Source organism: Electrona antarctica, assembly GCF_951216825.1.
Source record: "Electrona antarctica genome assembly, chromosome: 10".
Classification (NCBI taxonomy): Eukaryota; Metazoa; Chordata; class Actinopteri; order Myctophiformes; family Myctophidae; genus Electrona; species Electrona antarctica.
In genome coordinates, this window is record NC_136791.1 from 10,918,350 (window position 1) to 10,932,324 (window position 13,975).

The window sequence follows — 13,975 nt, forward strand, 5'->3', positions numbered from 1 at the left end:
CGTGACATCACTATGACATCATCAGAGATGATAGTAAATCAGGGTTCATATCATAGTAAATGCGACCTGCTGTCGCATTTAAGCCCATATATGGAGACCCCTGATGTCATCAATATTAGTATATGGATATATGTCAGAACGTGTTCCATATGTTGATCCTTCCCCATCCAGCCTTCCTCTTCGATGTCTCCCTTTTAACTGTTCGCACACCATTCTTTAAGCTCCCATGAATTTTATTAAGGAATCAGGAATCTACGTTTCGACCCCTCCGGGTCTTGATCAGAATTCCTTCATCATTCGTTGATTCCTGATTCCTTAATAAAATTGATGGGAGCTTAAAGAACGGTGTGCGGACTTCCTACCTTCTTCCTGTATGTATATTTTTTTCCTGCACCCGTCGACATTTTTGAGATGTGCGTGCTTCCCGTTTGGATGTTCTCTCCCTGTTAACTGATACCTGTCCATTTAAACTCTAGACGGGCCTGCCCCAAAGTTACTTGTGCAGCCGCACCCAGCGAAAACTAGAGTTCTCAACAGGGCCAAAAATGAAGGCCCGGCCCTACCTGTGCCCTCATCAAACCCTGTACACTCAAGACACTCTCCATATATGACCAGTGCACATCAGCCAACAGTAGCTCAACAACTTTACTCAACATAATATTATTTAACAGTTTTATCCGTAAGTCCTTAGCAATGGTCAAAAAATACTTGATGGTGCATAATGGTAAATTACATTTCCAAAGGCATCAAAATGCCAAATATGTTTTTAATTGATTCTAACAAACGTATTATTTTCACTGAAGTTTGTAACATTGTTTATTAAGATGCTCTGTATGCAATTGTGGCGTTTTAATTATAATGTAGGTCACAGCATTCTTATTTTATGCAATGAATGCAGCTTATCCTCTCCATTTGATCACTTCAGGCCTGAAAACAGGCCTGAGGAAACACTGAAACAGTGTGACAAATAATAACGAATTACTTTTAATAAACGATACAAGAAAACCTACCCAAGCAGGAAATAACATAATTGCACGCCTTATTACACGCCTGTGTAAAAACGTACATACAGTAGAAGACCGTACACTGAATGGGATCGCTATTATTAACCCATTCTGGGCAGGAACCCCTTTTGGTGTTAGCATTATGTTATGCTTTAGCTATTGAAAAATAGCAGATCTACAAGCTCATAGCGTGCCACCGAGTGGCGCGCTACGAGCTTGTAGGTCTGCTATTGTTTTTAAATCGAAGAACGACTGACATAGAAACATAGCTTTTTCAGAAAACTGTCAGGATGTAGAAGACATTTTTAGAATCTGATCTCAGGTCAAAATGGGTTAATACAGAGAACCAAGTCTCCTCCTTGGATCTACTGTAATGGAAGCATGTGGGTTATGAACATAACCCACATTCTCTTTTTGCATGAGTGACTAATTAGGATAATTAAATTAAATCAACTTTTAGTCTCTGCAATTAGTTTAGTTCTATGGTATACTGTATGTATTATGTTTTGTGTGTTTTGTGTGTTGTTGTGTGTGTCCCAATTGTATCATTCATTAGCTTTGTTCCCTTTTGATGTATGTTGGTTTGTAAAGAAAATGTAAGACATTGAGAGGTGTATCGTGCTATGATATTACATAATTGGCTGGCAGGCCTTTACCCTTATAGATCATCCAGGGTGTTGTTTTAATATTTTATATTATTATATTATTTTGAATGCATCTTGTATTCCCTTCCTCATTAGCAGAGCTACCTCAGGGGGGAAAGGGTGCAAGTGCCCCGCGGCTGACCAGGGCTGTTTATTTAGTTTGTTAATTATTTTTGTCATAATTCAATATGTTCCAATGATGATGTACCGATGGCTCTGTATACTGCTTTGCTCCCTTGGGAATGTTATCCCTCTGTAATTGCCAATGCCTAAAGAAGGTCCATGACCGACACGTTGCGTTTATAATAAAAGTTGTCTTTATTGTGCAAGAGCAGACGGTGTATGGGTCATTCAATCTACACTGCGGCTGTGGCTCAGGAGGTAGAGCAGGTCGTCCAATGATCCGTGGGTCGGTGGTTCGAATCCCGGCTCCTCCTATCTACATTGCCTCCAGTGGTTACCACCATTGGTGTGGGAAGTGAGGACGCTGGCGTTGACTGTTTACCGCTATGAATGAATAGACCATGGTAAAGTGCTTTGAGTAAGCACTCTGTGCATAGAGAAGCGCTATAAAAATGCAATCCATTACTATTATTATTATTATTATTACACCCGTCCCTATAGCTGACAATGTGTGCAAAAGACTTTGCTTCTCCATCGATCATTGAAAGGCATGGTGTTGCTGTCCACTGGTGGTGGTGCTGAACCTTTCGCCAGTCGACACATTGGAAAGCGACCTGTGCTGTCCATGGCTTGTCCACTGTATTGTGACTGGCAACCCGTTTTCCTGTGTCATTCAGAGCAAGTTTGTCTTACAGCTTTCTTGGCTCAATAATTTATTTTACAGTCTTAAGTGTTATAATGTTATCTTTAAGGGCGCCTCGAGAGTTCTCGACCCACTCTGGACTGAGTCAAGCTAGTTACAATAACAGTAAGTTATTGGCTCCATCTATTGGACTGTTTTTGATTGAATGCTTTATTAACAGTTTGCAAATAGTACAGTGGTACGATTAAACAGCCCTGAGGGCTTATTTCCACATTTCTTATTTCCACTGTGTTGAGCTATGCAACGAAGTTCGCAGGCTGAGAGACAGCTTTCCGAGTCAAAACAAGTGACTCAACTCAACAGTGTCTCCACTATAGGAAGAGGATATCACTCCCCTGGATAACAGCATCAAGACTACCATAATGTACCTACAATACAATTACATAATCTCCCTGAAGAGGTATGTCTGTATAAGAGCTTCTGAAGACACTGGAGTATTGGCCCATAGATAGTTACTAACTGAATGCTTGACAAAGAACTAACATTACCAAAAGTAATTTAAAATAGTAGTAGCCAATACTATCACGCAACAAATACCAGAAAGAACCAGAAATCAAATGTCGTTAAATCGGTTCTGGGAATTACACTTTGACTTGAATTATGTCCAGGCAGACACAAAGCTCTGGTGTTGCTCATATCTCTGAGACTGTAACACAACATTGTGGTTTGTATTGGCAGCAGTGGCGCCGCGTCTAGCCCAGTGACAGAAGCAACAGTGACAGAAGGGAAGGCTGGCCATGGTGCCATCTGGCAGTGATCACTGACTGGACCTGGCTGGATGATGTACGGACATGACCGGCTTACACAAACTCCTGGCCCTGACTATGTCTGCATGTCCCAAAACTCAAATCATCCTGTCCCCAGAAATGACATGGGGCACCATACTAGCCAGCGCAAGACCATGTGCATCTCTGCCAAGGGGAAGAAAAGTACACTAGTGCCTGCGGAAACTAAGAGCATTGTTCTCAGACGGCGTTGCGACTGAGGTGAAGCATCAAGGCTACACCGTGTCTCTCTCCAGACAGCCCTAGATGGATATTTGGCTGTTGGTCTCCTATGGTGTGATTACAGACGACGACCAGTGCAGATACTGTAGGCATGAGCCATAGATGGTTGACATTTCCTTCCTCCGCCAGCCTAATTACAGTTCCTCCCTCCACCTGTCCCTTCTTCCTTGGAGCCCCCCCCCCCCCCCCCCCCCCCCCTCCCATTCTCTCTCCTCTAGAGTGTGGTGGTTAAGACAGCCCATCAGGATGAGTCACCAGCAGCGCTAGCAAAGGGGTCAGCGTCGACTCCGCTGTGGACAGGTGCTGGGGAGAAATGGCCAGGTGCCAGCCGACTGAGCCGAGGTACTGCATTTTCAATGCAAATGCGGGTTGTTAGCGGGGACACAAACACAACTCAAAGCCAGTGCAGCTGCAGCACCATATCGTGTCGTACACCCCCTTCCCACCTCACCCACTCATGTACAAACTTTTTTATTGTTGTTTATTGAACTATGATGGTTCTATATTTGACATCAAATCAATTCTATTATCCGAGCATGACACATTATGCATCCGCTCCCTCCGTTGGCTCCTGGTCGCAAAATACAAAGTCTGATGCTGGCCTTCAAAGCAACCAAAGGTATGACACCCCCATATCTTGCAAGTCTGATCGGACCCTACAAACTCTCCCGCGTGCTCCAAAACGATGGAATGCACTTCCCATTGAAATCAGAACTGCAGACTCACTCCAAATCTACCGCCGTAGTCTGAAAACCCACGTCAAGTTCAGACTCCATCTTAGCCCGTAGCACTTGCGGTAGCACTTGCCCTAGCCTCGACGACCTTACAGGCATATGCAAAGGCTCAACTTATGTAACTTAGATAGCATTTTATGTAGACATCATGATCATTTTTTGACCGTGGTCGAGATCATGGATTCCACAATGCTACGCCAGACTTCCCGGTCCTTCATTGCCACCCCCAGTTTCTGCCTACTGAAGCATGTGTCCCTAGCGATGACATTAGGGAACGACAGCTTTCTACCTCTGGTCCGCCCCGAGGCAGGACTCCAGAGAAGAAGGGAAGATATAACCTCATTGTCAGCTCTGTAGCAGTGGAGCAGTGCTATGTACTATGTAGACATAGCACTCTATAGTGTCTACGTATAGTTTCATTAGATATTCCACTGTTAGGTTCTTAGCTTACGTATGATTCTTTTGTCTTTGATATTGTATGTATTTGATGTATTACCATGTTATTGTTCTTACTTACTGTAAGTCGCTCTGGATTTAGAGTGAATGCTAAATGCCTACATTTTAAATTGTGGACATTTAGGTTGTTTATTCATACTGACATTTATACTCAGTTTATAAAAACAGAAATGTCAATATTTAGTACAGTGAGTACACGGACTGACACACGGACGGACGGACGGACGGACGGGCGGAGTGCAAAACATACTCTCTCCCCATGCCTTAAGCCTGGTGGAGACAATTACCATTTTACTATAAACCAACTATAAATCCTAAGTGACATTTTGAAGTCACTGCACAAACCTGACCTCTCACTTCCACATCAAATATTTCCAGTGAGTGGAATTAGCACAGAATCCTGTTTTAACTTGACACTAGACTGACTTTCTACATTTTGTGAAAAGGGCTCGTCAAGGGTGGTGAAGTCTTGGCGATTTCAATGACCTCCTCCCAGTGACAGATAAGCAGGCCACTTAACGTTAAGCTCACGCTAAGCTATCGAATGCCCTTTTGAAGATAGCAAATCAATCAATGGATGATAAGCTCTAAGAAGGAGGATTACAATCGGCCGAGACTTCTTGTGTATTCACAAGTTCAGACTCAAAACTGATCTTAACAGTTAATTCTGGGTCAGTGGATTTGTCTTTGTAATATTGGACTGGAAAAAAAACTCCAGTTCCCTGATCAAGTTGAGTTCCGGAGCCTGTGAGGAAGTCACACAATCAGAAAGCATTTTCGGGAAATGGAAGAAAGTAATAAAGCTAGCTATGACTACTAATCAAGGGATTTATTTCCGTGTGTCAAATGTTGGTGCGACGTGCTCCACCAGACTTTGCCAACATTATAATAGAACATATACTAAAATACAGGGTATTACACAAGTACAATAAAGTAATAGAGGGTATAAAGTGTTAAGTGTGTTCAGTGTCATTTTTTTTTACACACTGACTTTTTGAATGCCTTGGCTTACAGGGTGTGCAAAAGCACAATATAAATACATTAGGATTGTCTACAGAATACACATGCAGCAGAAGGCCGGCCAAAGTATATACATAGTGAGTAAATTGAACTGTAACAATTTCTGAAAAACACAAAAAACGAATGAAGACAATGTCCCAGCTTTCATGACTAAATAGGCATGTACCGATATATCGTATATCGATATATATCGATATTATATCCCGACGATATGTATCGATTTATTAAAAATGAATATCGATAAAAAAGGGGGGGGGGGGGGCTAGTATGTGATATGAAATGTGAGCTGTAATCATATTCCATCATATTCACGTGCTTTTGGAGAGAAATGAGTCAGACTCCATTCAGTCACTTTCAGTAGTAGAGGCCTGCAGAGGGGAGCTGTATGTGTCTGTGACACAGGTGATGGTCATTATTGACGCTCATTAATACATCAAGGAATTATGTTATTGCACTGTCAAATAGGTCTACATCTATCCTAAGATGCCATCAAAGAAAAGAAGAAATGTTAACTCGAGCTAAGTTTAAACATTAAAGCATGTTTACAGTTGTTGCACAGAAATTAAGTCATTTTACATGAAAAGTAATGCTACTTTTGCGTAGTTAATGTATGTAGTTAAATACAAATTGTGAAAAAAGCTTGGGGGGAAGATAAATCATTAAAAAATATATTTTTCTGTCATTTGTGTTGAAAATATCGTGAACCTCATATCGTGATACGTATCGTATTGTGAGTTAAGTGTATCGTTACATGCCTATGACTAAAACTGGGTGAAAAAGAAACACATTGCAGAGTCAATCCAAAGCCTTTAGGGCAGTCCTTCATATTGGAGTGGTGACTGGATTGGTAGACAGTAGGCATACGCTTTGTTAGTGGCCACACACTGTTCCAATAACTACTTGGCATTTAGAAGTCCTCAGACATATCGGTAGCCAGATCTCTCCGTCTGGCAACACAAGACTATTATTATCGGCTGGGTTCATGTGCTATCGAGTTTTACGAAATACATACTACAGTATGTTGATGTGGGTGTAAGTGTATGGTGATGTAGCACAGGGGTTCTCAACGTTTTTGGCCGGGGACCCCCGAAAATGCTTTGGCAACGTCTCGGGACCCTGCCCCGCCCCCTCTCGACCCCCAATATAAATTGACTGCTACAATAACCTTAAACCATTTTGGGCGGGAATCCCTTTTGGTGTTTTAAGCATTGTTATAATTTAGCTATTTAAAAATAGCAGATCTACAAGCTCATAGCGCGCCACCGAGTGGCGCGCTACGAGCTTGTAGGTCTGCTATTTTTGAAAAATCGTGAAAAAATAAATAAAAAACAAAATCTTTTTTTTTTTTTTAATAATTTGGGGACCCCCTAAAATAATTTGGCGACCCCCCGAGGGGTCGCGACCCACGGGTTGAGAACCCCTGATGTAGCAGGTAGTCGTAGACATAAGGACATGAATCCAACTAAAGTCACAACAATTGATGAAGGAGAATAACAGGTTAGTATATCAAAACTGGAGTGAATGCCGTGGTGCAAGAGAACACTGCAATTTTATATTGGCCTGAGCTCCAAATCCCTCTAAAGTGATTAGGATTACTGAGAAATGGAGTTCAGCTGGTAAAGGGAACGAGAGGAATAATAAATGGGCCAGTCGTGGGAAGCCCGGGTCAAATGGGGCGTAGATGGTGATGGGCTAGGAAGGACAGAACAGCAGTGTCAGTGGAAAAAAATGGCTCAGTCTCAGTGAGAACACCTGTCTCTCTTGGTTTGAGACAATTGGAACAGAAAGGAATGCGGCTCACTTCAGGTGGTCAACCCATCTGGCATGCCGGCTGTCAGAACACCTTTGCTAATCTTTCCAATTCTCTACTAGGTTGCAAGCTCATATTACCCGTAATGCCTGATTTATACTTTTGTGCAGCAAAAATAGCTGATTTACAAGCTCACAAACGTGCTGCATGCTGCGCGACGTGTCTCGGCTATTTTAGCTGCACGGCACGGGCACCTAACTATGTAGAAATCACCGTTTGCTTGCCGCTAATTGTTTGATCCAGTGTTCCGCCGCTGCATAATACGACATCCCCGCTATTTGTTTAATGCGTTTAATTCTCTGTTTTAAAATAATTAAAAAGAAACAGCGCATTTATCCGGGACCTGATGACGAGACCGTCGCGTTATGATGACGAAACCGGAAATCAAGTCATCATGTGGGCTGCTAGGGCTTCTGGGAAATTGAGCCCAATGCAAGTGACCGGGGGTTTGTTTGGACTACAACTTGCTCTGCACTGTGGTTTCGTTTCGCATTGTCATGGCCGCTGGCTCGTCTCATCATGACAAACCATCGAACCATTTTTTACCGGATTTTCGTAGTTGAAAGCTGCAAATACTTCAGCGTATGCTCCAAAGGTAATAAAACAATGTCGGCAGCATTGGATATTTGATTAAAATGCGGGGAACGCGGGGTATGGCGTCAAAGTGTTAATAGTGTTCATTTCCAGAGAAGACGATGGAACAACATCATAGGTAAGATGGAAAATAAAATGAAGGGGGGAGACACGTTTATAATAAGCATGCTTTTATCTAATAGGAATATTATCTCAGCAGCCATTTCAGTATTTTGCCTCTCAGATCCGAAATGCAGTGAATACTCCAAGTGTTAATAAAAACATCTGGTTTTATTTGTACTTGGCCAGGAAATAATGACTACTGGCATTAATGCTCAATACTGTTAGCATACAGGAGCCCTCTGAGCCACTAGGACACGGTAAAATAAGCGTTTAGTGACTCCATGTGGTTCTTTATGTGCTGATGACCGGTGGTGTATCTGTGTCTATACTGTACTAGTGGGGCCCCGTCACGTGACTCCTTCCAGCCTGTCTGTGCTTCATAAAGATAAAGGGAATACAATAGTGCTTAGAGGTTGCTTTTCTTTAAGTGGAATCCTTCTACGTGGGAGAGTGTTGGGGAAATTAAAGGCGCCCCAATCTGTTTTAAAATGCACACAGCCTGCTGTTCCTCAAATGAAAGAGGACTCCAATTTACCAGGAATATCCACTTCAGGTGCCAACGTGCCGACGCAGCAACAAGGCCCTTATAAGTCCCATCCATCCTGACCTCGTCTGACAACAAACATTCACAGTTTGCACACGTACATACGTACATTTCCTGCACATGTAAAGAAACACAAAAGTTTGAGGCTCACACATAAGATAAAGCATCCATTTGTGTTCTATTAGGACCATAAGGGCTAACTGAACACATGTCGCTACAACACACATCAGCAGCTTTGTGTAGCACTCCGCCTACATTTACCGTAGAAAAAAAATAAGACATCTTAATTGGGTGGTATGGTATACTTATTGTGGCACAATGGTATTTTTTCTATTTTATTTATTTATTTACAAGTAGTACAGAATATAAGTTCGGTAATGTGCACAGGATCTCCATTTGAACTCTATTTGGCCTCTAATACACTTGACCACAAATGGTCAAGAAATATCACATGACTGGATATACTGCGAGGGACGCTGCAAGGCATCCATGAAGAAGTGGAAACTGACTTTTTCTGGTGCATGTGTGTGTGGCGAACCACAAACAATGGACCACATCATGAGATGTATCTCTGCTCCACAATGCACTGGAGATGACCTGGCCGAACCAAATGCCGCTGCACTCGCCTGCGCCAACCACTGGAAAGACGTGATATAGAGGATGGACAGACACGACGAAGAAGAAACTGCGTAGTAGCAGGTCTTGTCCAATTAAATTCCTGTTTTACATACATACATTTTCTGTTTCCCAGCACAATTTAATTTCAAGCTGTTCACCCGACTAGTGGTGGCCTCCAGCAGATACCTGTCAATCTCAGTGCCAGTAAGCGTCCTGCTTAAATTCATTATTTTCTCCTGCAATGTGATAACCAGATGTTTATCAGATACGTAGGGGGGAAAAAAACGAAATACAATATTTTTTTCTTCACAAAATTGGCTTACAAAGCAATACAATTATGTTACAAATAGCAACATGAGGGTGATTATAGAGGAGTCTTCTTAGTTAATGAACCATAATCATAGCAAATAATTGACAAAGAGGTGAGGTGGCTAAAGGACATTTTCATCCATCAAACTAGCATGGTTTCATCTGAACCAATGCAACATGTTGTAGGCACACCATCAGCCCTCTACTCTTTTTGACAAATATTATATCAATAATCATGATATGGCATACATTATGAGTTGTCTTTTCTGAACTTACCTGACCGTTCAAGCTGTTCTATTACTATTTGTACTATTTGCCTTTAACCACTTTGATATTATATAGCATTATGACAATCCTTTTTTTATCTGTAAATGCAGATGTTGTCCCTTAACCCTAAATTTGCAATTAAGTAACACAATATCTATGATTTTTTTTTGCAATACAACTAGCGTGTAACAACCTACTTCAAGCATGTGTGTCTATTATATTGGTCCACCAACCTTTCTCCATGCTGCTTTCTGACAGAGTGAGAAGCTGTTGAGAGCGGGCCTCCAAGATCTGTTGGTGAAGTTTAACATAGCGCAAGGTCCACCAGGGCAGCAGCTACAGACACAAATTAAAAACAAAAAAAACAACAAGAAGATTAATAGCCATAATAAGCAAGGGTTTGGGTAAGTAAGGGTACAACTAAAGAATGAGAAGTGACAGAACAACCTACCACCAACAATTCCTCCATAAAAATAAATGTCAGTAAATGCAACACTGTTCACCACAATAAGACACCATCATTGACGGCACTGCATGCCCACCAAGTTGTGCACACCAAGTTTACCAAGAGCTGGCCAATCCTTAACCCATTTTGACCTAAAAATGTCTTCTACATCCAGACAGTTTTCTGAAAAAGCTATGTTTCTGTCAGTCGTTCTTCGATTTTTCAAAAATAGCAGACCTACAATGAGCTTGTAGATCTGCTATTTTTCAATAGCTAAAGCATAACATAATGCTAACACCAAAAGGGGTTCCCACCCAAAATGGGTTAAACATATAGCCAACTCCACACGCAGTCACACACCCAGCCTGGGTGCGTGTTGGCTAAGCCATTATGCTTTTAGTGAGCGGTGGTTCGAATACCACCCTTCATCTTGTCTCGCATGTCTCCCCTCTCTTTCTCTGTCTCTACACTGAAATAAGGCATAAAAAGGCAAAATATCTTAAAAAATTTAATCTGGCTTTTTCAGCCTACATCTGACTGTAACGCAAAGAGGCAGCAAAATAAAGAACAGCTAGCAGCCATGTAAGCTCATACCACACCAAACTGTCAACCCTACTGCCTTACTCGTTCAGTGTTGAGAGAGTGTCAGTGAACCGTGGAAAATGCTTATTTGCGTATCATGGAGGATATCTCTCGCCTCATTTGCGATGCAACATGACCCGTTCGCCGGTCCCGCGTAAACATCCATACTGTGCCTTAACCCATTTTGGGCAGGAACCCCTTTTGGTGTTAGCATTATGTTATGCTTTAGCTATTGAAAAAAAGCAGATCTACAAGAATAAATGTTCTCCAACACACAGGCACGCACAAATACATGCACAGGTTCCTGTGCATTAAAATGCACATGCATACATAATGCGAGCACATGAACCCTTTCGGTTAAGCCAGATTTATACAGAGTGTCACTCATCGTAAATGCCATGATCGTACGATAAACTAAGCAATGGGTGAGAGGGAACAGAGGTGGATGGATGGATGGATGGATGGATGGATGGATGGATGGATGGATGGATGGATGGCGATGTGGAAGGAGAGGTGTCAGCCATGGCAGAGGACACCGTGACCTTGAGCGTGTGCAGTCCAACTCCCCGATGCTTGGTGAAAAAGTGTATTGGCAATTAATCCCCCCTATAGCTCATTAGCATTTAAAAGGCTGGGTGGGGAGCTGAGGGGCTGCTTCTACAGTACGTACGCTCACCAGGACAAAGGCTGTTGTTGTGCCTGGTGGGAAACTCCATTCAAATGGTCATGCTTGTTGGGTTTTAATGGGCAACACATAATCACACACAAGCACCTAATACTTCATTATTAATGTCTTGCCTGTGCAAGTAGACATCCTCGGCTGTACATACATAGTTATGTCTTATATATCCCCTTAGGCTAGTAAAACATTGATGACTGTGGCCACCTTTGACCCGAGTAGACACACACACACACACACACACACACACACACACACACACACACACACGCACACACGCGCACACGCACGCACACGCAAGCCTCCGTGTGGGACGCATCAGAATTCATAGCCTCACCACCATTCCACCGTTCCCCCAAATCCAACGTTAGTATTCAACTGAGAAACCCACATTAGAATGAATTCATCAACACGCCACGATCTGAGCTGTGACAAAGAGGCAGGAAGCAGCGATTTGATTCGTTTTCTGTTGTGCGTAAATAAATAAACTGGAAAATGAGGTGGTGGCGGACACGCTGACACCTTCCTTTTCTTGCATAGATCTGTGTGCGTCTGTGATTAGGGTTGGGATCCACTAGGATTTTAACAATTCGGTTCCCTTTAACGATTCCTATAAGGGTTCCAAATTTAACCTCAGAGTGTATACAAATGGAACCAAATGGACCCGTTGTACACTCTCAAAGTTATGATGGTTCTTGAAAAAAAACAATTATGAGAACCACTGGTATTGTAATTGTTTAGCAGCTCTGACCTACGTTTTCTGAAAAAACATAACAAAAATGTTATGTTGCTATACTGTAGATAGCAACAAGAACCCAAAATGGATTCCCGTCTTGAAAGCTAAAAACCTGGTTATTGAAAAATAGCAGAACTACAAGCTACGAGCTTGTAGGCCTGCTATTTTTGAAAAATCGAAGAACCACTGATATAGAAACAGCTTTTTCAGAAAACTGTCAGGATGTAGAAGACATTTTTAGAATCTGATCTCAGGTCAAAATGGGTTAAAGGCAATCAATCGACTATAGATTCATTGTTAACGTCCCTAGTTGCTATGCTAATTTATTCCTCTCCACACCTTTCTGCGTGATCACTGTTGATACTGATACAGTTTGAGGTGATGGGTTATCACCGCGGTGTAGTTTTCTAAGGGTTAGAAAACTACAACATTAAATCACTCACCGCGGTGATCAGCTATCACTGCAGACTCCGACACATATCTGGGGGTTACGAATGTAACCAAAGTTCTATAACAGCGAGCAAGGCTGCTCACTATGGGAGTTTGCGCCTCCTGGCGTGAACACAGAAGCATTTATTTATAAGCTCACAGACAATATATGGGCTGGGACTTTAAGACGCAAAGGACGTTGACCCCGCCCGCCGGTGCGCTGGTATAACAGTCAGTCAACGCCCTGCGGCCTCATTCGATAGCAATTGTTCTCTTCTCAAGCAAACAAGAAGGGAATCTTGGTGAGCAGCCTTGCTCGCTGTTATAGAACTTTGGTTACATTCGTAACCCCCAGTTCTAATAATCAGCTTAGCAAGGCTGCTCACTATGGGAGACTTCATTAACTCCCTTATTGTCATCGCGAAGTCTGGACCCCTAGGGCCCGTACCCTCATCTGTGAGAAAAGGACCACAGTACGTCCCACAACAGGACCACTGCACCTTATTGGGAAGGCCAACAGACCAAGTCTGCCAAAAGTGCCTAAGAGGGGCCGACAGAACAAACTGCCGTAACGCCCCGGAGAAAACCAACGTCCCCCGTGGGGAACTAAGCCTCTCCCTCACCTGGAGGCTACGCCCAGGACTGCATGCGCCACTGGCGCCGCTGTCACATCCAGTCTATAATAGGTGGCAAACGTGGAAGACGATGCCCAACTTGCAGCGGAACAAACATCCTGAACAGAGACCCCACTACAGAGGGCCCAGGACGATGCCATTCCCCTCGTGGAATGTGCCTTCAACCCTACGGGAGGCACCATATTCCTGCCAGAGTAGGCCCGCTCTATAGCCTCCACGATCCACTGGGAAAGCCTAATCTTTGAGATAGGCAGTCCCACCGTCTTGGGATCCCAGGAGACAAACAGTTGTGTAGTCTTCCTCGTCGCTTTAGTCCTGTCCAAATACAACCTCAACGCCCTCACCGGACAGAGGTTATGCCTCCTCCTATCCTCCTCAGAGGCAAAGGGAGGCGGACAGAACGCCGCCAAGTCCATCGGAACCGGGGTAGCTAGGCGGTTCTTAGGTAGAAATGCTGGATTGGTCTTCATGACCACCCTTGCATCTCCATTGAATCTCATGCATTCCGCACTCGTCGACAAAGCATGGATATCA

At 43.0% G+C, this 13,975-nt stretch overlaps 1 protein-coding gene across 1 annotated transcript in view; it reads right to left on the reverse strand.

The window, feature by feature from the left end:
- The window catches only part of ttc27 (tetratricopeptide repeat domain 27), a 174,091-nt gene that overhangs the window by 139,038 nt on the left and 21,078 nt on the right, over positions 1-13,975 (reverse strand). The window contains exon 5 of the mRNA XM_079512396.1: positions 10,169-10,271. Coding sequence (XP_079368522.1) covers positions 10,169-10,271 — 103 coding nt within the window. The remainder of the gene's footprint in view (positions 1-10,168; positions 10,272-13,975) is intronic.